The 25,988-nt window shown below is 35.0% G+C and overlaps 1 protein-coding gene across 3 annotated transcripts in view; it reads right to left on the bottom strand.

Annotated features, from left to right (window-relative positions):
• Positions 1-25,988, bottom strand: part of Nek7 (NIMA related kinase 7) — a 125,640-nt gene that overhangs the window by 29,458 nt on the left and 70,194 nt on the right. For all 3 annotated transcript variants that reach the window (XM_076872887.1, XM_076872885.1, XM_076872886.1), the window contains 4 exons: positions 15,004-15,066; positions 13,261-13,371; positions 2,050-2,158; positions 1,273-1,380 (listed from right to left, as the gene is read on the bottom strand). In XM_076872887.1, the coding sequence (XP_076729002.1) occupies positions 1,273-1,380; positions 2,050-2,158; positions 13,261-13,371; positions 15,004-15,066 (391 nt within the window). The remainder of the gene's footprint in view (positions 1-1,272; positions 1,381-2,049; positions 2,159-13,260; positions 13,372-15,003; positions 15,067-25,988) is intronic.

The following is a 25,988-nucleotide window of genomic DNA, read 5'->3' on the forward strand; positions in this document are numbered from 1 at the left end:
TTTCACTTACTATGCTGCATCCTTAAGGTTGGATGACTACACTATACTCAGTTAGCAAAACAGTATTTAAAAAACACACATGGGTGTGCAGCTGTATGTTTGTGCATAATTGTAACCTGGCGTTTGTAAGTAAATTAATGACAATGCTGTTGGCACATTCCAGTCAGGTGAAGAACTAAATGAAAATGTCATCTTCACTACTAAGAAAACGCACTGGCTTGGAACAATCTGATTTTCTCCATAGAAATTCTCCACTATTTATATTGCAAAAAATTACAGCTTCTCAAACAAATCCTTATGAAAATGTCACTCAAATTCATAAAAAGCATTACCTTTGCAACTATGCTTTACAAAGATATGATAAATACTGACTTGGTGCCTATTATGTGCCCGGTACTGTTCTAGATATGAAAAATGACAGGTTTAAGGACACACAGAATCTTAGTAAAAAGGACAAAAAATATTTAGAGTCAACTAATTTGGAGGCTCGTTTCACTACTTAGCTATTTTGTGTAAGTCATTTGTGACTTACCAGGCCCTTTAAAGTTATTTTTTTAAATCATTTAATGGCATTTAAAAAAACATCAGTGGCTTTCCATGAAATTACAATAAGATGGGCTCCATTAAATTAAAGTCAACTAGTTTTTGCCATCATTTTATCTGTACCTTGTATTTACAAGGAGAAAATGATTTGGAGAGTTAAGTTGAAGTGACAGGCTCAACAAAAAAATATTTCCTCTAGGAATTACTGTTTCTAAACTGAACAACTTTCTCTCCACTGTTACTGTTATAGTTACATCCAATTCTACTTTAGGTACCAAGGACACTGCTATACTTAGAATGAATAAAGTACATGTATTTCATCCATTTTACAATTTCGGGGAGTATTTTCCTCATTTGCCACAGATCATCTTTAGGTTTCACTATTGCAGTAATCACAACCATGTTGTAAACTTACAAATTATTACATGTAGTATTTATGAATGGTCAGGAAAAGTTCTCTTCCAAAATAGTGTATTCATCACATCATTTAACTATAAAAAGGAATGTTCCAAGGTAACAATAAAAATCAGGTTTATCAGCATTTTTTAGTTGAGTGGTGCTGCCTGAGGTCAAGTTAACAAGTATCCACCTGTCATGTAAAAGGAAACGGGACAACTAATAGAGACTTGGGATCTGAAGACCTGATGTTTTTAAAAACGTAAAAGCCATATACAAGTAGTACTTCTCGAGGAAACAAATGCAACTGAACGAAACTATATAGTCTCTTACCTAAAGAATGTGCAGCTGTGGTTTTTGAGCTGAAAAACCGACCAAGCCCAAGATCTCCAAGTTTTACCACGCCAGTGGCTGTAATGAACACATTAGCTGGTTTTATATCTGTGAATAAAGGAAGAGACCAAATGAGGGATGATGTAATTTTAGGAATTTTAAAGGGATAGTTTTCATGGGAGAATTGATCTTGAACATGAAAGTTCGGCCAGTCACTTTAATTGTGGTCTATCACAATATTTCAAAGTTCTCAATCCTCTGAGTCAATATAGCATAATGATGACTACATTTTTGTGTCCTATTTTTGAAAAATATTTTTAGTTGTAGATGCACACATCTTTATTTTATTATGTGGTGCTGAGGATTGAACCAGTTTCCTCATGTACTATGCAATGTCTTTACCACTGACTGACACCCCAGCCCTGAAGTGTCCTTTTTATAGTAATTTTAAATGGTAGAATGCCATTGTGCAAATTTAGAGACGTTAAAGTTTTCACCCCAAAATCACTGGATTATTTAATGATGTAACTCTTAACATTCTGAACATCTTAATGTATTCAACTATTCTCCTGCATCTTTTGCTTTACCAACATAAGCAGTAAGACTAAATATCAAGCAAAAAGACTTTAAAATGTGGGCTTTAAGATTTATAATTCTAATTAAATTACAACTTAGAATTACCTGAGAAAACATGATGCTACACAATGACTAGAAGACATTTAATATTTTAGTACAAACCATGGAGCAATTTGAAAGTTTTTAATGATTTTATCTTACCTCTATGCATGACTCTTCGAGAATGCATGTGTTCCAATGCACTGCACAGCTGAACAAAGTACTTCCATACGGTTCTCTCAGGAATTAGCCTCTTCTGTTTCTTAAAATGCTTTTAAATAAAAATAAGATCTTAAAATAGTGTTAATAGGCATAAATCTGTATGTCAGAAATAATACCTGCTTTAATGTACCTACTATCATGATTTTAATAGGTTTCTTCCGATTATACCTAAGGTTAGCACAAACCATGTAACACCACATCTGTAGTATCGACTTCCCATAATTAACATCTATATAAAATGGCTTGTCTTAAAAGGAAAGTTGTCAAATTTGATTTTTAAGAAAAGCCAGAATAAAAATGTCTACAAATCCTAAGGTAATTATATTCATCAAAAGACTATTCTTCTCTTGGCAGAGGTTTTACTCTAGAATTCTTTTTAAATATTGAACCACCCTAGTGATTTGAAGTATCACGATTAAAAATTAAATTAACAAAAGGGATTTATGTAAAGTTTCCATGAATATTTCTATTGCACATGGTAAGGCAAACTTGTGCCTTGCTTTGATTAAATGAAACTGAAATACAAGGAAACAAAATCTTGGTGCAAAAAGCTGAAAGCACCAGTCGTCAACTTAAACAGATGCGCACTTTTATTTTTGGAATTGTAGTTGTCCTCTTTTGAATGGCCACCTATGTTAAAGACTATAATAATTCATTCAAGAGCAATTTAGTTTAAGACACTTTATAGAAAAATCACTTCCTACTTGATTTTTAGATTACCAACATAAATACTACATTTAAACTTACATTTATTCAAATGTAAACATTCTTTTATGTATTTCAGAATTGTGATTTTTTTTTGATACTTGAGAAAATTCAAAATAGCTAAATTTTTACACTTATGACCAGTTGAGGGCAGGCTGAAAGGAAAAACGGCACAAGGAAATCTTACCCTACTTCATACTTTGGGATATTGAGAGCAAACGATTATATTCACTATCATTTGCAAAGTATAAATCTTCACAGAAAAATGGGTAATTTTTATTATACCACATATATGGAAGTTATCAGCTACTGCATCAGTAGCATTCACTGCATCCTAAAAAGAAAATTGCAGTCTTACTGTAATTTTGAAGATCTCCCATGTTTTATTATGAAATCTTTTAATAGACTGTGTCAACATCAGTTTTCATTCGAAAGGGGCAATGCTACAAAATCAGTTCTTTACACATAATTTTCTTTCAGACTTGGAATGAATCCAAATAAAGCCTGTATGTGCTCTCCCCAATGCTAGATTAGCATATCAGAGGACTGTTTGATGTCAACAGGAAGATGGGGACCAGGTTTCTTTTCATTCAGAAATAAATACACCATTTCATGTAAGTATCAAATCATGAAAGAAAAATATTATGCTTTAAATACGTTCTAAAATGATAACTATAGTTAACATAGCCCTTCACATTTTTAAAAGACCATCATTAAAAAATCAAGTCATATACAAAACAGATAATGAAAAAGAATTGCCCTGAAGATGCATATTACAGAAAATGCTATTAAAATAAGATGACCAGGATCTCCTTGTTTTTATTTTCTTTGAGACTATCTTAGAACAAATTTAACATAGTAAATTGACCATCATAATGCTAGCTATAGCATGACCGGACAAGACTTAAACGTTCAATGTTGTGGCAGGCCACTGAAGAATATTATGAATTTGTCAAAGGCAATTTGATTATGGCACTAGTATTTTCTAGGTTTTTTATCTGCATCTGTTGGAAAAATTTTTTCCAAACATTTCTTCAGTGTGTCGTTTTTTGAGAATACCAACACTTAGAATGAAAACAGCCTGTCTGTTCTGATGGTGGCACTGTTGGCTACGTCTTAAGAAGATGAACAGCATTAGCAATTGAATTCTTTTGAATATTGGTAAGATTTATACTGACACTACAAAGCCAAAACTTGTATAATGCTAAAGTATCACAAAACAGAAAGCTTCTTAAAATGTTCTAAGGATACATCTTTCACATTTTAATCCTCTAGCCAAATGGCACCATTTCAAAAATACTATTTCTGAAAAAGGACAGTTCTATTCAGCTTTAAATTAGAAAAAAATCCAATGCCAACATGAGTGAAAAATGTATTTCTCATGCACGTTTTTAATAAAGCAATAACCAAAATTTCTTAAAGGTTAGTATTGATACAAATAAAGATTGTCATGGCACCTTTTCCATGTTTATACTCTAAAACAGAACATTTTTATACCTGAAAGTAGTTACATATTCATAAACAAGCAGAAATTAACAGTCCGTTACACATAATTTTTCCTTAGATTTTTAGCTAGTCTTGAAGTGCTGTTGACTTCAGAAAGTATTTCTACCTTCATTAATATTCTAATAAACACTGGATACTATTCAAATGCCAAAGTCATATGTAACAAAGTTGGTTTACATACAAAACATTCACAAATACAAATTATATTCTCACATATAAAAAGTGTCTAGATGAAGTCCAGCATACCTCATGAAACACACTTACAATCACTGATTTGTACCAAGAATATGCTAGCTGATGCAAAGTGTTTCTGAAGATTTTAGGAAAACATTTCAATAGTCAAATCTTTCCTTTAAAAATCACAAATTCCCAAGACCAAATCCATTTATAATATGGATGCCAAGAAGCATTCTGGGCCTACTCAGCTGGGTAACTTGGCCCTTGCATTATAGTCACTACCACTTCAGGTAGAACCTACACTGCTTATTTCTTTTGCACTGGAAGAACTTCAAAGACCTTAGCCAACAAAAATTCTTTGAGAATAATTTTCAAAAATGTCTGCTGTATATACAAATATTTAAGCCTACAGTTGGTAAATTAATGTTGAAGGGAAAGTTTCAGGCAGAACATTTGAAACCATCAGAGCCAGTTTCATGGACATGTAATCACGTACGTCCTGCACCTGGTTTAAAAATGTCCTTATTGTCATCTTAAGACTCATAGTTTTTAATGAAGGGGACCCACAATTATGTAGCTAATCCTTATAGAAGCTTTACTAAACATCCTTTAGAAATGTGCTTCGATAGTTACAAATATACAAATGAAAACAAATGTGATTCTTGTGTGCAAACCATTTTTGAAAAGGATTGGAAAAAATAATTAACTGATAAGACATAATGAAGTTGTTAGAGAACTAGAATACAGGTACCAGCTGTTCTCCATCCTTTCCAAATACCTAACGAGAGGAAGTAATAGATTTATGTTAAATATAAGGAAACACTTCCTGCTTGGGAATGCTGTCAAATGTTTCAGTGTGTCACTTACCGGACTCATATTTATCTTTTAATAATATCCTGATTATGAAGTTTGACATTAACTACTTATGTGACCTTGAAGAAGCCACTTAACCATCTTGGGTCCCAGTTTCTTGCCTCACTATATTAACAGTTTCTAAATGAAATATGAAGTCTTCATCTCATTCTACAAGCTGTTACTAATGAAACAAATATGTCTACTGGGTACATTCTCACACTTCAAAATAATTCACTGGTCTGTCCTAGCCTTCATCTCTCCAGGAAAAAAAAAATTCTCGTTGGTTCACTTAATACTATAAATGGTGTTCACATGAGATAACTGGTAGTTTGACTACATTACAAGTTGATGACCAAAAAAAAAAAAAAAAAAAACGAACCATCAGAACGGATGTTCCTAAGTACGTCTTGAAATAACTGCAAGATGTACTTTTACAAAAACAGTTTCAGAGAGACTAGTGATAGAAAAGAGGATGCTTCTGGAAATGTGACCTATGATTTTTAATCTTTCTGAAGTTTTCTCTAAAAGGTACAAGGTATAGACAGATCACAGTGTAAATATGTGTAGAATATCTGTTAAAATTTTGGTATACTGATTATTTTCACTCTGGGCAGTCTGCATAAAACTCGGATAACTTACATTTCTTTAAAGGGTATGAAATAGATTGAGCCTGGCAGCTAAAGATCACTGAAAATGCCTAGCATTTCATTTCTCACATCCAATCTCTACTAGTCTTAAAATGTTTGGAAAATCCATTAAGAGTGTTAAGACTATAAGTGTGATAAATTAATTCCCCAAAGTCACAATTTTATATTAATTCTGTTGGTGGAAGCCAAAAACGTATTTCATTGTAGGGTTGAAAAGACAAATAAGTACCTATAAAGTCAATATTTTTCCCCAAAAAGATACTAGTCTATCAATACCAAGGAAACTCAGAATACTAAAAAAGACCAATAACATGAAGGCATTAGCATTACTACAAGGAATGGTCACTATACTATTGCTGTATAAATAATTCTTGGGAGCTGCTTCCTTGTAACGGAAGTGAATGAGAAAATGCTTGGAAATATTTCATGTTTTCCCTTACTGTTTTAAAAAGAAATCAGTAAAAGGTAGATGATCACAAATGAAAATATTTGCCTTTTTAATAAATTCTTATGTTAGACCATAAAGATAGTCAGAAAGTTGTTTTTCTGACAGAACAAAGCATAAAAATCTCAATAAAAGAGAATGAGACAGTTAACCTAATGGAGATTTTACCCTTACTTGACAAATATACGAACAACAGGGTCCTTGAAAAGTGGACTTTACAAACCAAGTAACACCATGGGCAACAATTTCTGGTAGGTACAGGCGGTTTTCTTTTAATGACAACATTTTAGCCACATTCAGAACTACATAATGGTCATTATAATTTTCAATCTGGTAAATTCTATATGGCTTCATTATTTAATCTGCAACACTACTTCTATAAAAATTCTGTACATATCAGTGTGTATGGGTGTGCTATATACTTCAGTGCTTATGTATATGCATGTCCATCTCTTTGTATCATTTTTGTTTCAAATAGTGCTATAATTTGTAACTTTCAGTAGAAAGATTGTAACTGGGGTCAGTAGAAGTTGTCACTACTACCGTGGACTATACCCTTTAGTCAGAGGCTGAAATGGAAAATGTGGGTGTTTTGGCAAACTCAAAGATGGTACTGCGGGGAAGGTTTTGGCACTTTAAACAGCCAAAAGACATTTCAATATGAATTTTCAATGTGTAACCTCTAAATCGGATAAGCAACATGTCACCAACATCTATATAAAAAAAAAGTTTTTTAAATTATAATATTTAAAGATAATTATCTTCAAAACAAGATTGCTTTTATCGCTAAGTCTGTTGTAAGTAGAATTTTAAGATACGTCATTCCCCCCAAATTCCTAGAATGTAATTCCTTGAGAGTTGGGGATATGAATATTATATACTCCCCAGATACAGCAGAAAGGATCTTGAAGCCTAGTTGATAGGATAATGTTTTTTATAATTCAAACAATGTAGGGAGCCATTCAAAGCCAGAGACCCTCCTGCGAGCACAATAACAGACTGTGCAGGGGGCCATGTGGCCTGTAGAAACAGCATGGCTCCCACTTGACAACCAGGACAGGGAGTGAATTCTCACTGCCATCAGGGAACAGGGAAGCCTCAATCTTGGCTCCCAGCTTGATTTCAAACTTCTAAGACCCTGAACAGGGAACCTACCAACCAGTACCCCGACTCCTGGCCCAAACAGAATATTTCTTTCTAAAACACTAAATTCATGGTGATGTGCTATGCAGTAATAATAATAAAGTATGCTCCTAAACACACGATTAAGCTGACTTTATGACTACTAGTTTTGAGGCTCCTACAAAGGGAGTGAAACACAAAGTTGATAATCCAATAATATAGCCTATAACAAAATATTAGAATACATTCATTTAGATTGAGTATTTCACTAAAAACATGAGGGCAGAGGAAGTACTGGGAGTAATACTGGCCACATTATATTGTTTGCATGCATGAATAAGTAACAAATTCCATCATTATGTATAAATGGGCATCAATAAAAAATCTTGTAAGAATTGTACTTCATTCTTAGCAACTGTGATATGGTATATTTTGAGAAGTGACTTGTGAGTCCCCTTCCAAGACATTTACTGATACTCTAGCAAAAAGACTTTTTTAAAGTATAAATGTATTCATTTATATTCTTTGTCTCAAACTGACTTTCTAATGACAGACTTTTTTCAAAACATAATTAGGAGAATTTGAGAATAGTCTGATTTCCCTTCATTTGAGACTTTATCACCATTTTTCTTGACATTGGCACAGTGAAATAAACAGTTCCACTACTAAATGAAGCATGTGTTTGTCCAAATTTAGACCAAAGTGTATAGGTACAAAATAATCGTAATGTATCTGCTTTATAACAACCCATTTTACTTTAAAATTCTGATTACAGATAATGAAATGTATGATGAAAAATTCCAGGTTTCCTTTTATCTTAAAACTCATCCGGGACTTATTTCATCTGATCACAGCCTCAGGTATTCCTTTGTCACTAATTAGAGAAATACTGAATATTTCAACTATAAATTGCTTAATTATATTTGTCAGCCTGTTCTAAGCCAATTAATTATTTACTTGTAAAAATCTTTGATGCAACGTTATCCAAGGGTTCGTTTCTGGAATAGAGACCAGAAGCTATATTTCCTTTTTCTACCCCAATTAAGTTAAAGACTTGAGAGTGAAATATATTGTTGTGATACACAATTTACGATATGCCTCCTTCTGAAGAGATAAATCATGTTCTTTGTAAAGGACGCAGTAAAGGCTTGAACTGCAAATTATTAAGTCGATGTCATGCTCCTTCACAGAAGTTGATCCTGTGGTTTTTTTCCCCCTCGAGTCGCCCTCTTTTATAAAATATTGCTTATAGGATGAAGAAAGGTATTTAGCAAACTTCAGAATTTCTCAGTTGGCCCTTCTGGAAAAATAACCAACTTCCTATATTCTAATAGTCTTCTCTGGGGCCAGCATACCATTTACTGTCTTTAGACTCCTGTACCAGAGTGTGAAGCAGTAGAAAACTTCAGTGATTATTGTACAACCAAACATCACCTGCGGGCCCTGGAAAACGAGCAATTCTCATATACTTTCTTCATATACTTACTGGTCATCCCCCTAGAAATTAAGGCTGGCCTGGTAAGCAAAGGGGACTTGGTTGCTCTCCTCAAGAGTGCCTTAAGTCTAATTTATTGACATAAAATATGACATGAATAACTTCAGGATTACATTCCTGAGATACCCTTGAAGAGTCATGGATATCTACATCATGAAACCATCAAAGGAAAAGGCTTGAGGAAGTAACATGTAAGTGAATAACTGAACGATAAACAAACTTGGCAAAGGATGGAGAACATCCAAGGTAGGAAGGGAAAAATAAGATTCAAGGAACTGAAACGTCCATGTGCCAAAACACAGAAAGTAGCAACTAGAGTCTGAAGCAATTATTTGTTGAGCAGCCACTGTGTGCTAGGTGCCGTTCTAGGCACTAGGGAGAGGGGAGTACACAAAACAGATCAAGATTCCTCCCTCCAGGGAGCTTATCTTCTGTGTTACACAAGGTTTGGTTAATCTTCTCGAATATTTTAATCTTCACTTTCACTGAGAAGCCCTTTTCAAGAAAACAAGGGTTTCCTTTGCTCCCCCACCTCATCTAAAGACTAATGGAGAAATGGGTACTGGATGTCAGGAAATGAATAAAAGGCTCTGACTCTGCAGGGGAGAGATGATTTACTTTATACTGTTAGGACAAACAACTGGGTAGAAATTTGACATTCATGTAGAACTGGATAATAGATTGAAAATAGGAGGGAGAAATGACAGTTCTTTCTTCTGGGGTGTGCTCCGGGACAGTTGTGCACTGAGTCTTGAGTTAGGGAACACTGGAGGAGGATTCTCAAATTTGTTTACAGACATGTTGAGCTATGTGGATTCAAATTTAGAAGAATTTTCTGCTAAAGATAAATTGGGAATCAACAAGAGCATAGGCAGTTTTCATGCCTGTGGATTCAATGCCTATCAGCTACAAAAGGTGGGTGCAAAACAAACCAATAAGCCACAGACATTTATAACTTCACCATCAAAGTCAGGAAGAAAAGAATGACTCAAAGAAGAAGACAAGACTCTAGAAAGTTAAGAACACCAAGGCACTTTGTTTCTCAGTCAGCGAGTATTTTAAGAAGGGAATGAAAAAGTCTAATACTATTAAGTGGAAGGAGACCAGAGAAAGTTCACTGGATTTCATTTAAGAGAAAATTTGCACAGGGGGCTGGAAATAAGGTCAGCAGAGACTGCACAAAAAGGCAGAGGTGAACAGTCAGGAGAGCCTTCTCAGACAACTTGTTTTCCCTCTGAACTCCTTAATGCCCGTCTTGAATTTTTCTCCACGGCACTTACCAATATGTGACATACCACATACTCAGTTTACTTTTATTTAAATTTCCCACTACAAGGTAAAATTCTTAAATGACTAAGGGACATGTGTGCATATACATGTCAACATGCTTAGGATCATATGATCTGATTGTAGGTGGAAGGGGTTCAGAACATGCTCAAGTTAGAGAGATACAGGACGGAGAATAGGTAAGATTTAAAGTTTCTGAGAAAACAGGCCCAGAGGATGGAGAACACAGGTGGAGAGACAGCAGTCCCTCCTGAGTGAGAGTAATATGGGCAACAGAATAACAGATACAGGTTGATGTCGAAGATGGGGTCTTTGGAAAGTAGAAGTGAAGTAATTCTGGTAACTTACACTCTGTAATTGAATATGAGGTCATCTGCAAAAAGGGTAAATTTTGAATGACACAAGGAGGGGAAAGGAAGAGTAGTAATCACATGTAAAGAAAATCAGGCAATATGTACCAGACATATTTGGACAGGCACAGTTGTGTGCACATATATACACACGACTTTATCCTCATTGTACTACTATAATACAAGTATTAACCCAACTTGATGGGTGTAGCACAATCTTTAAGACTGGGTTAACTAAGTCAAGGTCACACAGCATTTCTAGAATCCAGACTAATTTTAGTAGTCCTTTTATAAACACCCATTACAACCCACACTGCTCCAACTTATTAAAATAGAATTTTAAAAAACAGATAATCATTTAGGTAAAATTCTTACTTGGTAGACAGTGAGTTCCAAGAAGGCATAAGCCTGGCACAGTAAATGTATAATAATGAACTTTTTTAAAAAGAAACACTTGATAAAATTTGAGTACTCTGGAGTATCCATTATAATGTAAAATGTGTTTACACTATTACCAGTATCATATGATTTTGTATTCATCAACACAAGACTTTGCACGTGGGCTTACTCTAAGATGAAAGTAATCCAATAGCCTATTAATGAAGCAATTACACTCACTCTGAGGAAGACATTTTGCATTTTTATTCAATTCGAAAAGACATGTTTTTTGCCTGTCGAGCTAGTTTTATAGTCACACAAAAGACAACTGGTTAGAAATGATTCCTTCTAACTATGGGAATTTAAACATGTCAGCTTCATAGCATTTGGGCTGATATGAATAACATTACCTTATTTGTATGTAGTGCTTTCATAACTTACAAAACACTCTGGAAAATTGTCCTCATTTTACGGATGAGGAGACTAAGAATTTAGAGGACATGAGTGTTTAGGGGGCCGATTTTGAACCGACACTCAACAGCACAGTTCTTGACTACTGAGGGCCTTAAGCAAAAAAGGCAAACTGTGCACATCAACATTTTTCTGGTAAGATAAAGAAGTGTTACCTGATGTTCAAAGGAATTCTGTGAAAAAAAATCTTTAAAAGAAAACACATGGATATTTCAATCAAAGCTAATTTCAAAAACATCAGTTTTTCTATATACTAGTAATGATATTTATCTCATGTTTCCCTCTCAGAAGCCTTCTGAAGATTAAATAAGAAAATACATGTGAAGTAACATTTTTTAAGTTTCCTTACCAACTCAAAATGCCCAGAGAATATACCAAAATAGACCTTTAACCCCCAAAATGCAGGGACTTGTCCAAGAAACCTATACTTTACAATAACAATTCAGAAATCCAGTCTGCAACTCACTTTCAGGAAGTCAGATTGCTAATTCCAGTGACACTCCAAAAGACTAAATAATATCTGTAATAAGGAGCCCAAAATGGGCAAATCATGATTAATAACTGACAACTTCCCTAATTCTGTCCCTGTTTCCAACTACAGCAATCCAAATGTGTCCTTCAAACTAGTTACATAGGATGGGATCCTTCTAGAAAGGCTGCCTTTGTTTTCCCATGTCACCGGCCCCCCATCAGGGCACACTTGCAGTCTTTTTCCTTCTCTATAAAGCTTTCACAACTCAGCCACTAGACTTGGTGGCAGAGACAAAGTCCCTTGGTGTAGCAACCTGTAAATAAATGGATTTTACTTTTCTCATTTGGTTCTTGTTTCCACACTGATGAGCTCCTCTTCCATGATAACAGAAGTCTAATGAGGCATTTGGCCAGAGGACAGCTGACTATATACTCAGCCTTTCTTGCAGTTAAATATGTTAGGAGCCTAATTCTGACCAAGGGAATGAAGCTGAAAATGCTGTGTGGCAGTTTTGAGGAGTAGCTTCAAGATTGTCAGCAAATCCTCTTTGCCTCCTCAAACCTAGGGTGACTTGATGAGCTAGAAAACATATTTGATAGATCTGAGCCATATTAGTCCCAGACATTTACGTGACAGAAGGAATAACAGTATATGTCAACTACAGTTGTATAATGTGTGAGAAAACTAAGTTCTTAATTAATATTAATCATCACAACAATTTTAGAAAATAGGTTCCATTATTTTAGAACATTAACACTGAAAAGTTATTTAACCAGTTCAAGAACCAGCAGTTTTAAAACTATCTTTACTTTGGGGTTTCTATTACTTCTGGCTGAATGTAAAGCCAATTAATATGACCTTAGAGAAGAAAGTTAATCTCAAGCAGTCAAGTCAGGGGCTGACATCCAAGTTGTGTTTGACGAGTCCCTTCTAGAAACATTCTATCCTCTATTCCCTCATGTTTAGAGACATAGGACCAAGGATGGACGGGGTGCTCAGAGAAGTCAAGCTGCAAAAGTGTATCTGAGGGAAGGCCAGTCTGTTGGCCTTTTTCCATTTTTGGATTTTCCAGATAGTAAAGGAGCCTAATGTGCATTTCACCAAGTAAACCAGCCTCAGAATCACAACCATCACTACCCATCTACCCTATGTTAAGCACGCACTGAGGTATTTAAAGTATCAAATATGTCGAACAACTGAAGGGGAAAATAATGTAAGACAACTTTGAAAAATACCCTTACCTTTATCATTCTGGATAGATCACCAGCATCTGCTAATTCCAAAACTATGTTTAGTTCATTATCTTCAATGAATGATGCATAATATTTAATTACATTTGGATGGTTGAGTTGCTGAGGAAAAAATTGAAAAGTTATCTGCTTTTTACCTTAACAGTTATTTCTACTTTTCTAATAATCTAGCTACTATTTATTTTTAAATTATAGAAATGTTGACAGCATAGTTTGTCAATCTAGTGAATTTTAAATATATATTCATCAAAAGTAAAACTAGATATGCATTAATTTTATTTCAATATTTTAATATTTATTTTTAGTTCTCGGCAGACACAACATCTTTGTATGTGGTTCTGAGGATGGAACCCAGGCCGCACACATGCCAGGCGAGCGCGCTACCACTTGAGCCACATCCCTAGCCCTATTTCAATATTCTTTATTGGAAATAGTTATAAACTTAAAGTTTTTAAAAGTACTGCTATGCCAACTAGGCATATAAATAGATGCCAGAAATTAATAACCTAGTGCCAAAAATTGTATCTTCAAAATGAAAACTCTTATTAAGAGCATTTAGTAGTAAATAAAGTATTTCTTCTTCTTCCTATGTTGGGGCTGGTCCTAATGTAACTGTAGCCAGCACCAAAACAAAAAACTAGTATGTACCATTAGATACTACACTATCTCAGTATCACTATTACTTCAAATAATACAAATTTATAGAACCCATGTGAGTTGATTCACAAAATCATCCATAACAAAAATATAACCTCATATATGGATCAGTATATATACACTTTTAGTCTTTTGGTTCAGTCAATCTTGAACTAAGTTAACCCATGACAAATCATTTCTCAAAATTAACAACAAGAGATTGGGATTATAGGCGTGAGCCACCATACCTGTGACTCAGGAGACTGAGGCAGAAGGATTGCAAGTTCAAAGCCAGCCTCAGCAAAAGCAAGGCACTAGGCAACTCGTGAGATCCTATCTCTAAATCCAAAAATAAGGCTGGGGATGTACCTCAGTGGTCAAGTAACCTTCAGTTCAAGCCCTAGTATCAAAAAGTGATTTTCTTCATATTTTCCAGAATATTGTTATTTGTATAACAAAAGTGTACAGAGGTTTAAAGTGGTTACTTTATGGGCCAAGAAATAACTACAACCAACACAAGAGTCAAAAAGGATAGTTTTGACTTATCTTTGTGGATAAAGCACACCGATTTAAGGCACTAACACAACGGCTATATAAAAAAACATTCTAATTAAGCCACAGCATTTCATTAAGAAACTTCACTAGGAAATATGACAGACTTCAGTGTATCTGCACTGCTTAAGTAGATGAAATACTAAAATATGAGTTTCTAACATGCTCTTCATATTCACCCATTGTAGATCTGCAAAAATTTTCAAATGTTACTCTAAAATGTATAAACCTTCGGATTAGTCCATATTCTCAATATAACACATCTTGAAGTACTAAAATGCATTTAAAATATGTCTAGTTGCAACGATCCAGAAACAATGTCTTCATGGTTTTATGCTCAATAATCTATTCCCTATTTTGAAATGGCAATTCCATCAAAGGTTCTGATTAAATTATTTTATACTATATCCAGAAGGTAACTACATGTTTCTATATGCTGACATTTTAACATACTTAAATCTAAAAAAAATGTTTGTTGATAAAAGTGAAATGTCAGACTTCTAAGCATTCAGTTACGCTCAAAGTAGTCCACGGTTTATTGTTTACCTTAAGGAGATCGATTTCTTTGATGCAATCAGCACGTGCTTTGGCATCCATTAAATCAAATATCTAAAAATAAAATACAGAATTATTTAACAAAACCAACTATGGTTCAAGTTACAATATAAATTCATTATATTACTCTGCACATAATTACATGAACACAAAAAACAGTCTTTACTCAATGACAAACTAAAAGTGCTTTTTATCCTGTTACTAAAGCTTCCATTCTTCCCTCAAAAGGCAGGCAGTAATAAAACTAGAAGAAAACAGCTAGACATTTTTTGACACTCAGGTCTCAAGTTCAAGTGAAGAGAATGAATGCTATGATCACTAAGATAATAGAATAATAAGTAATATACACTGTAATATGTGTTAAATATATTACATAAACTACCTTATTTAATCCTTAAGACATTAGTAGTGTCATTTTTTCAGACGAAGAAAAGGACACTGACCAAAGGTCACAGTTCATTGGGCAAATACAGTTTGTTACCCAAGTTAGAACAGGTGTCAACAGGTAATACGTGGATTTCTTTCAAAATGACAATTTTCTTTTCTACATAAAAGTAATCTGGAGATGAGAATCGGCAGAGAGTTGGAGTCCTGTTTTGTGACTGCATCACTGTCAGTTTTTAGCTCCAATGCATGTCCAACATATCTTCTCCGGTTCCCATCATCAAGTATTTGACCCAGACAGCCATGACAAGAAACACAGCAGAGAGTTCACCTTCCCTTTGAGAACACATACCTGGAGCCCAAGCCTGGCTCCTGTGCCTACGCACCACTGGCCGCAGCTTAGTTACTGAGGATCTCGGGCTCCAAGCTGACTTCTGCAGTTTCTAATGTAAAGTATGAACTTAGGAGAACACAGCCAACTGACGGAAGAGATTTATTTTCCCATAGAAAAACTACAAGCTAACTCTTTTCAACCTCGTAGTTTTCCTTTTGTAGCAGGGCACAAACAGTGAGGGTGCGAAGAGTAGTGTTATTACAATTCTTCAGTGGTGAATTAAGCATTTAACTCACCTAGTGACAACAGCACTGTATTTAAATGACAGGGTCAGGTCCTACAAAGGTACAAGTAGGTATTTGGAAAAGGTTCAAATAAGTATTCCCAGTGATCCAAGGTGAGTGTGGGAATACATGCCAAAGACAATTCACATCCCCAAATTTCTTTTTATTCTCATCCGATAGCAGTCCCTAATAAATATATTATATGTACTTTGTTACCAACTTTGTGGGAAGAAAATTGTTAGGTTTTGACAAAAAGCTAAATATTGTTAATTAGACAAAACTATAGTTAACATCTAGTCCTGAGTATGTAAGTAACACTCATGTATTGTGATGAGGTATTGGATAATTGCGAGTTAAAAGTTCACACGGAAAACAAAGCTGGAATAATACTTTGTACGCATTGCGTAGCAACTGCTCCAATTTGAAAAAATACCTGTGATTTAAAGAGGCAATACTGGAAAACTACTAACACTCGTTGTTCAATAGAAATTTCCCTCCACTCTATTGATGTGGTATGTAGTTTTTTAAAACCCATATCTCATTGGATATATATGACCTTGAGATTCACTGTGGTATATTCATATAAGTACATAGGAAAGTTAGGTCAGATCCATTCGACTGTTTGTCTCTTATCCTGTCTCCCTTGCTATCTACTATTTTGATGGAATCCCCACCCCTTTACCCCCTTATTTTTGACTAGCTTCCACATATCCACATCAGAAAATATTTTGTTTTGGGGGACTGGCTTATTTCACTTAGAACTGGAGACTATCCTGCTATTTTCTAGCAAATAGGCATAATATGGCTAATGTTCCACTGTGTATGTATATTGCATGTTTTTTATCCCTTCAAGGGCACCAAGTTGATACCATGTATTATTTATGGGGCGATATTGCTTGTGGGTAAAAATTGGTCCTTTAAGTGACAAAATGTTACTCTTAAGTCTAAAGCAGAGATATATACACATACACAGTATTTACACCATGATTTCTTTTAGTGGCAGGGGGGCATAATTAGGAAAAATCTGTTTAAAAGCACCTTGAAAGATCATAGTTAAAGGTAAAAAAATATTGATCTAATGTGAATACAAAATTAATACAATTTTTTTGTGTATCTGAAAACAAGGCAATATACTGCAAAAAAAAAAACAAACCAGTAAGTCAGTACTACAAACTGATTAAAAATCTAATATTTTCAGTCAATACCTTGATCAAGTTTTTCTAATTAAAATCAATATGCACCAGGAAAAGTAGGTGCATAACTCCAAAGTAGTACACACTAAGTCTTCTTGGTTAGGGAAGGAATGAAAAGACATCAACCAGTGAGTACTGATCTCGACATGGGTGGTTTTTACTCTTTACCACAACATTATCACAGGTAGTGTTGGCTCCAAGACAGATGGAGAGAGAGACTCGGAGATTAAATGACATGCTTATAGTCATACATCCATTAAGTACCAGACTGAGGACTTGAAGCCAGGTTTTTTTCAGCTCTAATGGTCCAGACAGATGTGAAGTCTTAACACAGACAACCAATAAGTACTAAAACGTGTAAAGTGTAACATCGGAAACCTAAAGAAGGAATTCTCACGTGGAGAAGGTGTCATAATAAAGCTGGAAAGAATAACAGGATTCTACCCAGCCAGAAGTAATAGGTATCTTATCATGAAAGTAAACACAGAATAAGATTATATAAGTATTCTAACAGGTAACTTGCTGGATATCATTTTTTAGTATTCAAAGATGCACAAGCTTCTAATTTCATTTTAAAAAATCCACATAGTAGAATAGAACAATGGTCACGTTAAAAAGGCATGATACATATGAAAATACAACATGAGTAATAAATTCTAATGTTTTACAGCATGGTAGACTGACTAGAGTTCACAGCATTTCATTAGTTTTGCAGGGCTGTTAAGCATATTTTCATACTCTTGTACATCCTCTTTGGACATATGCCTGACACCTTTTGTTCATTTTTAAATCTTTCCCCATTTTTAATTGGAGAATGAAGTGTTGAAGCACACCTGTAATCACAGTGGCTTGGGAGGCTGAGGCAGGAGTATCCAGAGTTCAAAAGCAAGCCTCAGTAATGCAGCAAGATCTCATCTAAATTTAAGAAAAGGCAGGGGTTGGGGGCTGCTGGGGATGACTCAGTGGTTCAGCACCCCTGCTACCAAAAACAAAGGAATAAGTTGCACATTTAATAATTTCATCCCCCAAATTGCCAAGAAGATGCCCTAAAAAATGTTGATCCTATATAACATGTCCAACGAACAGTAACACACCCAGAAAAACTTGATGTGAGCTGTATTATGAAATGCGCACAGCGTCTGCTTGTGCATAAAACTCAAAATGTCAAGAAAATAACTGATCCTGGCCAAATCAAGAATGTTCGTGCTATTCTCAAACTACTAGTCACCAAGGATTTGACAAAACCCAATATGCTGGGAAGCAAGAAAGTTTAAAAACCTGGCACTAGTGATTCAGATAAAGGAAAATTGCAAACTTGGAGATATCACAAAGACATTAATTACTGGCAAATTGAATTTGTGTAAAGAAAACAAAGATGGGAATAAGAGTGTTAGTAAACTTTAATTAGAAAATACCAAGATGTATACATAGTAATTACAAATCTTTCATTCAACTTATAGTTTAAAATTAAATTTCCAGTTTTAATAGAGTTCAATAATATTAAAAGTCATACCTCAAAACACTAGAACTATACATTGCAGGCATATTTAAGGCAAAACTAATTTTGCTCCAATCACGTTTATAAATTCCTTTAACAAGAAGTTCATAAGTGTTTACCTTATTTTTTTTCCTAATAGCCAAACCACTCAAGACAAAATACTGAATCTTTAGATGAAGTCATTCCCAAATTCAAAGCTACTGATTTCATCTACAATATTAAAATGCATAAAAAATTTGAACTTTGCTTGTGCATACTTATGTGTAATTCTACAGTCTTAAGTAAGACTCTTTCAGGTCTTCCAAGGTTGAGTTGTGGTTATTCAAGTATTGGCTGATAAATTCTGTTTGTATCACTTTTTAAAAATTTCTTCAAATTTTGCCAAATCACTTCTACCTAATGAAACTGAGAAGGTTAACACCAGACATTTTAAAAAGGAAAAGGTCTACCAAGTAACAGAAACATCTTTTAAAAAGGCATGTATCAAGGACTAGGGTTGTGGCTCAGTGGTGGAGCACTCATCTAGCATGTGTGAGGCACTGGGTTCTTCCTCGGCACCACACAAAAATAAAGGCATTCTGTCCATCTAAAACTACAAAAAAAAAAAAAAAAAAAAAAAAAAAAACTTTGATACATGCTCTTTTAAATTGTTAGAACACATAAAATGTAAAAAAGGTGCTACTGAACACATGTATGGCGACAAATGGTGTCACTTTGTGTACAACCAGATATATGAAAAGTTGTGCTCTGTGTGTATTATGAATCATAATGCACTCTAATGTCATGACATATTAGAATATATTTTAAAAAACAGGGAGGGGATTGATGCGCCTACGAGTTTGACAATACCTTTATATCTCATTTTAAATAGGTGTTAAAGATACAGAAAGTTAAAAAAAAAAAAAAATCCTCTTGGCCTTACCCGTTTCTAGGGCCTGAATTCAGCAGCCCGGTCTTTTCCCCTTTCTGCTCTCATCCGGCAACACGGCTCTCTATTCTTCCCACTATTCACATCCCTCTTAACTATAGTGTTATACAAATTTCTATCCGTCTATTTAAAGTCCTCAATGGTCTCATGGATCCTCCCCAGCCTTTGCCGACAGGGAGGAAGATGGAGAACCTTACCTTTCTATTTCACATGAAAGAGTGAATTTGTTAAGCATACTGATTATCAGGGCTCATCTGTCCCAGAAGACATAACATGAGCCCACTCAGCACGAATTTATATAGGCTGTAATAGTTCTCATTTGTTATCTGAATGCAGATTTCTGGTACTCTTCCTAACTGATGGGTAAGCAAAGATTTTTCCTTCTGAAGCCCATTTCTTTGGAGTGGTAGAAGATGAATGAAGGAGTTAGAAAATCTAATGGCAGAAGGACCACAATCACTGAACAAAATAATTACCAAATACTTTAAAAGTGTCCACCATCAGCTCCTCCCCGAGTATAAAGGCATTCTTCAGAAACTGCCCTCACTCCACTCCCTAATTTTCATGAGCCTACCTTTCTCAGCCAAGTCACTCATGTGTCCAAAGAGAAATTAAAAGACAGGGCTCAATTTCTTATGGGCTCTTCAAAGACCTGGATAATGGTGGTACAGAAGTAAATACCTGGTTGTGTCAATAATTATTCTATTAAAAACCCTCCGTTTCTAAGTGGATGTCTTAATTCAAAAGTGTAGTATGTAGTGATTTAACTGAAAGCTCTGTTCAACAGGTTTTTAAAAAATTACTGTGAAATTAATGTTATTCATATTTTGTGAAAGTCTGAAGCTCAACAAAGCTTAGTCACGGTTGGGGCTAAACATCAAAAAGCCATCAGCTAGTGGTACACTGGAAACTAAGTGAGAATGTGGGTACAAGAAAAAAGAATCTAAAATCACGGGAAAGAGATGTTATTGAAGGCAACAAAAAGGACATCTAGCGAGTTAGGAGAGCCAAGTTTTAAGTAGTTACAGGTACAGAAGCAACAGATTCCATAGGGATAACAGTAAAAGTGAATTGATCATGTTGAGGCAAATGAGGAAAGCTGATGTGAAAAATGGAGCAAGAGTGGGGGGAAAAAACAAAGCAGGAAAAGATTTCATCCAGCGTAACGTTCAAGGAATAAGGATTCCTACAGGTATGCAGTCATGAAAGCACACGGGGTAGCAAGGCTCATGTGTCCAAGAGTACATGAGTCCACTCAGCACAAATTGATATGGGCTGAGGCTGTCATAGTTTTCTTTCAGGGTAGTGGTTTTTAACATTCTAGTCAACCTAATAATCCTATATCCACTGCCTTTGGATTTTTCTTACATTGTGATTAGAATATATTCGAGTAGAAAGAACAAGAGTTCAGTTTCTAAGAAAAACAAGCATTCTAAGCTATGGGACCTATAAATTATTACATGTAAACAGACAATAATTTGTCGAGATAAACCAATATGGGGGATTCTGAAGTGAGCATCCATTTTAGAAGTTTCTCAAATAACTGACAAGGGTCCATAAGACCTATGAAGTGAAATCAGATCTTCATTAAAAGGTCTGAAGAATATGATAATAGCAGCTGGGAGTCAGGATGAGGTCAAGGATCAATTTTGGTCAGAAAGGAAAGGGGAGAGGTGGGAACTGTAGTTAGGGGATTTTTGTGAACTTGGAACAGGTAAAGTAAAGAGAGGGTGGACGGAGTACCATGGAGTTAGGGAGGTGGAAAGATCATAACCTAGTCTCAGTAGAGTCAACTTAATGCCAGAAATGCCAATGGATGGGAAAAAAAATGAGTATGAAAACTCAAGTAGTGCCAAGTGACGGACAAGGGTGAGCAAGATGGAAGGAAAATGAATATCATGGCCACGTTATGACAAAAGAAGCACCTGACATTGGAAAAGGTTATGAGGAAAAGTGGGAATGTCGGAGACAAGGCAATACACATTGAAGAACCGTAACTGAAGTACTATGGGCAGAAAAAAAGTGAAGTACACTGGCTCCAAGCCTGCCTCTACCATTGAAGCTGTAAGATTACTTGTTTTGTAGAATGTATACGTTTTTGAAAATTTCCAATTCCTATTCATACTAATATTAAGCTGCTTAACATTTTTTAATTAGCAATTTGTAGCCTCATTCTTCTATATCAAAGAAGACAACTCCATTTTCTACACAGCACCCTGTGGCAATCCTTAAAAAAATACCATTTTATAACTCGCCTGCTTCATCGACTGTTCTTTACAGCAACATATATAAGCACTCTTCATAGTCTGCATACAAAATTGGTTCCCTTTTTAGGTCTATAATCCCATGCTTCTTCTCTTTCTTATTGACTGAAATCACAAAAATCTGTTCTCCATGTACTTTAAACTTATCCTATTCTTCAGAGCCTTTACCTTTTCTACAACTTCTAAGATGAGTACCACTTTGTTCTCCATCTCAAGAGAGCCTTTTCATTCAAAGATGCCCTTTCAGTCTCTAATAGCACATGCTGGTCATTTCCTTTATGGCTATAATTATTTAACCTGTCTCCTCCTATGAAAAATGTTCATCACAATTATTGAGACCCTAGTGGTGTGTATAGCGTCAGGTAGGTCCTCAATAAAAATAAAGAGTATTAAAATTACTTCAGCTATATGATTCACTGAGCCTTGACAGTAGAAGAGTTTTTAATCAAAAAATTTTAAGACAAGCCCAGTCAAAATTTGCATTAACATAGTAATAATGCTAAGGTGTCATTGATGCTGATGAAAAAAGTAATTCTAAAAGGAATAAGTTATTTTGTTGATGTCCACTGAATCATTTAAACATTTTAACAACAGCTATCTATTTATGGCATGTATAAAAAGTCATTGTGGATCCAAAATGTTGATAATCATTCAGTAAGACAAAGTTTATATTTCTTTTATGGCTAGAGAGATTTTAATAAGACTGCAAGTAGAGATAAGTTAACTTTGGGATAAAAGCCTGGGTCATCTTTTCTAGTACAATTAACTTCAGTTTGGTACATTGTTTTCTAATTTTCCTAAATGGCATTTATGGGTTATTCTTACAAATGGTCCTTGATATTTATTCCAAAAAGAACTGGAAGTTTGAGGGAAATCTATACATTGAATGATAGTGTCATAAAAGTTCCAAGATAAGAGCTTGTTCAAATGGTGGTTTCATTCCCAATTTTCCAAGGAATTTCCATATTGGCTGCACCAATTTGCAGTCCCACTAGCAGTGTATTAATACCTTTTTCCCCACCATCACTTACATTAAAATGGCATACTACAGGGACACAGCCACATCAATGTTTATAGCAGCACGATTCAGAATAGCTAAACTGTGGAACCAACCTAGATGCCCTGCAGTAGATAGATAAAAAAGCATACATACACAATGGAATATTACTCAGCAATAAAAGAATAAAATCATTGCATTTGCAGGTAAATGGATGGAAGTACACAAGATAATCCTAAGTGAAGTTAGCCAATCCCCCCAAAAACCAAGTACTTTCTCTGGTAGAAGGAGGCCGATTCATAGTGGGGTAGAGAGGAAAAATGGGAGAAACAGACAAACTCTAGATAGGGCAGAGGGGGCATGGAGTTAGAAACGGTGGAATATAATGGACATCATTATCCAAAGTACATGTATGAAGAAGAATTGGTGTGAATACACTTTGTATATGACCAGAGATTAAAAATTTGCTCTGTAATATGAATTGTAATGCATTCTGTTGTCATTAAAAAAAAACCTGCAAGATGATTTTAGTCATCACAATTCACACTGAAAGACTGACTATATGGCTACAGAGGTTACGAACACAGTAGAAGTATGCCATACATTACATATGAACCCCACAGAAGTACTCAGGAAGGATTCTAGCAAAGCTGGGACAGTAGATATCACTCTACAGGCAAGTAATGTAGCCTTGAAATAATAAAAGCCAATTCAGTATTTGGCTCTTTATGAATTTAAGTTATCTGTTTAATGGTGCTTTAAAAGTATTTAATTTAAGCTGCAGAGATGACTTCTTAAAGAGGGACCGTGGACTTTCTTGCTCACGCAGTGTAATACATGATGAGAATCAATAAGACGTCTGAAATGCAAATACATTTCTCCTCACAAAGGCATAAGACATCGTTTCCCAATTTAAAAGGAGGTACATGTAGCTCTACAACATCATTTCTCTCGATAATGAGTTATATTTTAAACTCCAAGATACCATAATGTCAGCTCTTTAGGAGTAAAGGAATGACAAAAGCAAAGAGATTACCTTTAACCTCCCAGAACAACATGAAGTTTATCAGAACAAAATGGAGGCAGTCTAAGGGGAAATCTAAGCCTGAATGAAAATGCAATTGTCCAAATTCAGTCATCCCTCTTCAAAATTGATAAATAGGAAGCAAAGTATAGACAAGGAGAAATAGCTCAGATGGCACCTTAAGAGACCTAGAAGATCTGTTCATCCTCCATCTCTTTTTCCATTTTCTATTTCTAACAACAATGTTATGTGATCAAAAAAAAAAAAATAGGCTACAGCCAAAACTGAGTCTTTTTGTTCCACACAGAGAATCTCTTAAAGCTGGGGAAGGGAGAAGAAAAAACCCCGGAACCTCCAAATGGATTTCTTCTTCAAGTCATCGTCTGGCAAATGGATAGTCATCTTCACTCTAGGGCATTCTGTATTTTGCAAATAATGACTTCTGAGGATTATTATTTCAGAATCTATACTAAGTTCTTATGTGCCTGCACTCTGCACAGTGAAATATCACATTTATAGCCTGGCTTAAGTCCCCATTCCACCAAATCCAACAACTAAAATTGACATCTCCATTCTGTCAACTCTCATTTAAATTAGGAATCTATCCATGCTATAGATTTAACGTGTAATTGTTCCAGATTGACTTTTTGCCCTGAAGGGTAGAAACAACAGCACTAGGTTTTTTAAAAAATTTCCCTCACTACTCAAATACACTAAAAATTTATTACACCAAAAAAAAAAAAAAAAAAAAAAAAGCAAGCTTACTTTTGTAAGGGAGAAAAACATCACCTATTTTATAAAGTAATCTTTATAAGCATTAGTATCTGCAATCCAGAATTTGTTTTCCTAAGCTCTAAGTGACATGTTAGTAGAGAGATTATTGCAATACTTATATGCTGCTCATGAGAAAGTAGAAAACTTGCCACTAACTTATGGGACACATGCATGCCCTATGGCCTATCATCTCCATTCTTAAGCACGAATGACAAATTCTTCCACGTGTATACCAGGAGAGACACTAAGGAACCCTAGAAATGTTGTTTGTGATACAAAAAACAGCAATTAACAATAATAATTTATACTATAGCCATGTATCCCAACATGGATTAACTGCAGGCACGTGGTACCATGTGAAAAATCAAGTTTTGTACTGGGGGTATGTTTGTGTAAAATACTTCATTCTTACAAAGTTCAAAACTAAAAAAGTAAACATTTCACTTGGGAAATTTGTAGAGATTAATTAAAAATTATAAAGGAAAAAGAGTGATACAGTCAGTAAATTCAGGAAAAGCTTACCTCTGAAGGAAGAGTGACAAACAGAAAATATTAAGCTGGTTTGTAAATGTGACAGCATCCCTATTATAATTTATATCTAACACATGTAAGAAAATCTTCCCGAGGTATTTTTAAAATATAAATAAAACCATTTATTTCTGGAATGTTTGATTGCTTCAACAACTTACATAAGATATTTAGGTTTCAAAGGTCATCAGAGGAAAGACATAAGGGTTACACAGAAGAATGAAAAGCCTATGGCAGAGGTGAAGAATAAGTAATGGAAACAGGGAAACAAAACTGCATGATGTCATACACACTCTAATCAAGAAAGTACTTGTACTTTCTAGGACAGAGGATCTCAGTAGGGTCAGCAAAACTTGGCAGAGCTCTAGCCAAGTGAACATTCCAGGAACTAGGATTCAGTGGGACTAAAACACTCTTGGGTTAGGACGGGACTTGGCAAGAGGAACTGGACAAAGATAAATGAACATGAAAAAGAATACAGTCTAGACTGGACAACAAAACTGATTTCAAATGATAATAACACAATAGGAAATATGAAGTCAGATGTTAATCCTTTAATAAAGTTCACTTATTATCTTTCCAGTTATTGACAGTGTAGTGTGACTGCCATTTATTAATTTTAAGCAATGTATTTTGTGAATCTAGTTTCCTACTCTGACACCCACAGATGGACACTAAATTCTTAGCTGAAGTTCTCCAAGTAGAAGGATGGTGACACCCTGAAATGTAATCGACACTCCAGTCGATTGCTTGATTCTAGCGAACAAT

The sequence above is a fragment of the Callospermophilus lateralis genome, chromosome 13 (assembly GCF_048772815.1).
Source record: "Callospermophilus lateralis isolate mCalLat2 chromosome 13, mCalLat2.hap1, whole genome shotgun sequence".
Taxonomy (NCBI): domain Eukaryota; kingdom Metazoa; phylum Chordata; class Mammalia; order Rodentia; family Sciuridae; genus Callospermophilus; species Callospermophilus lateralis.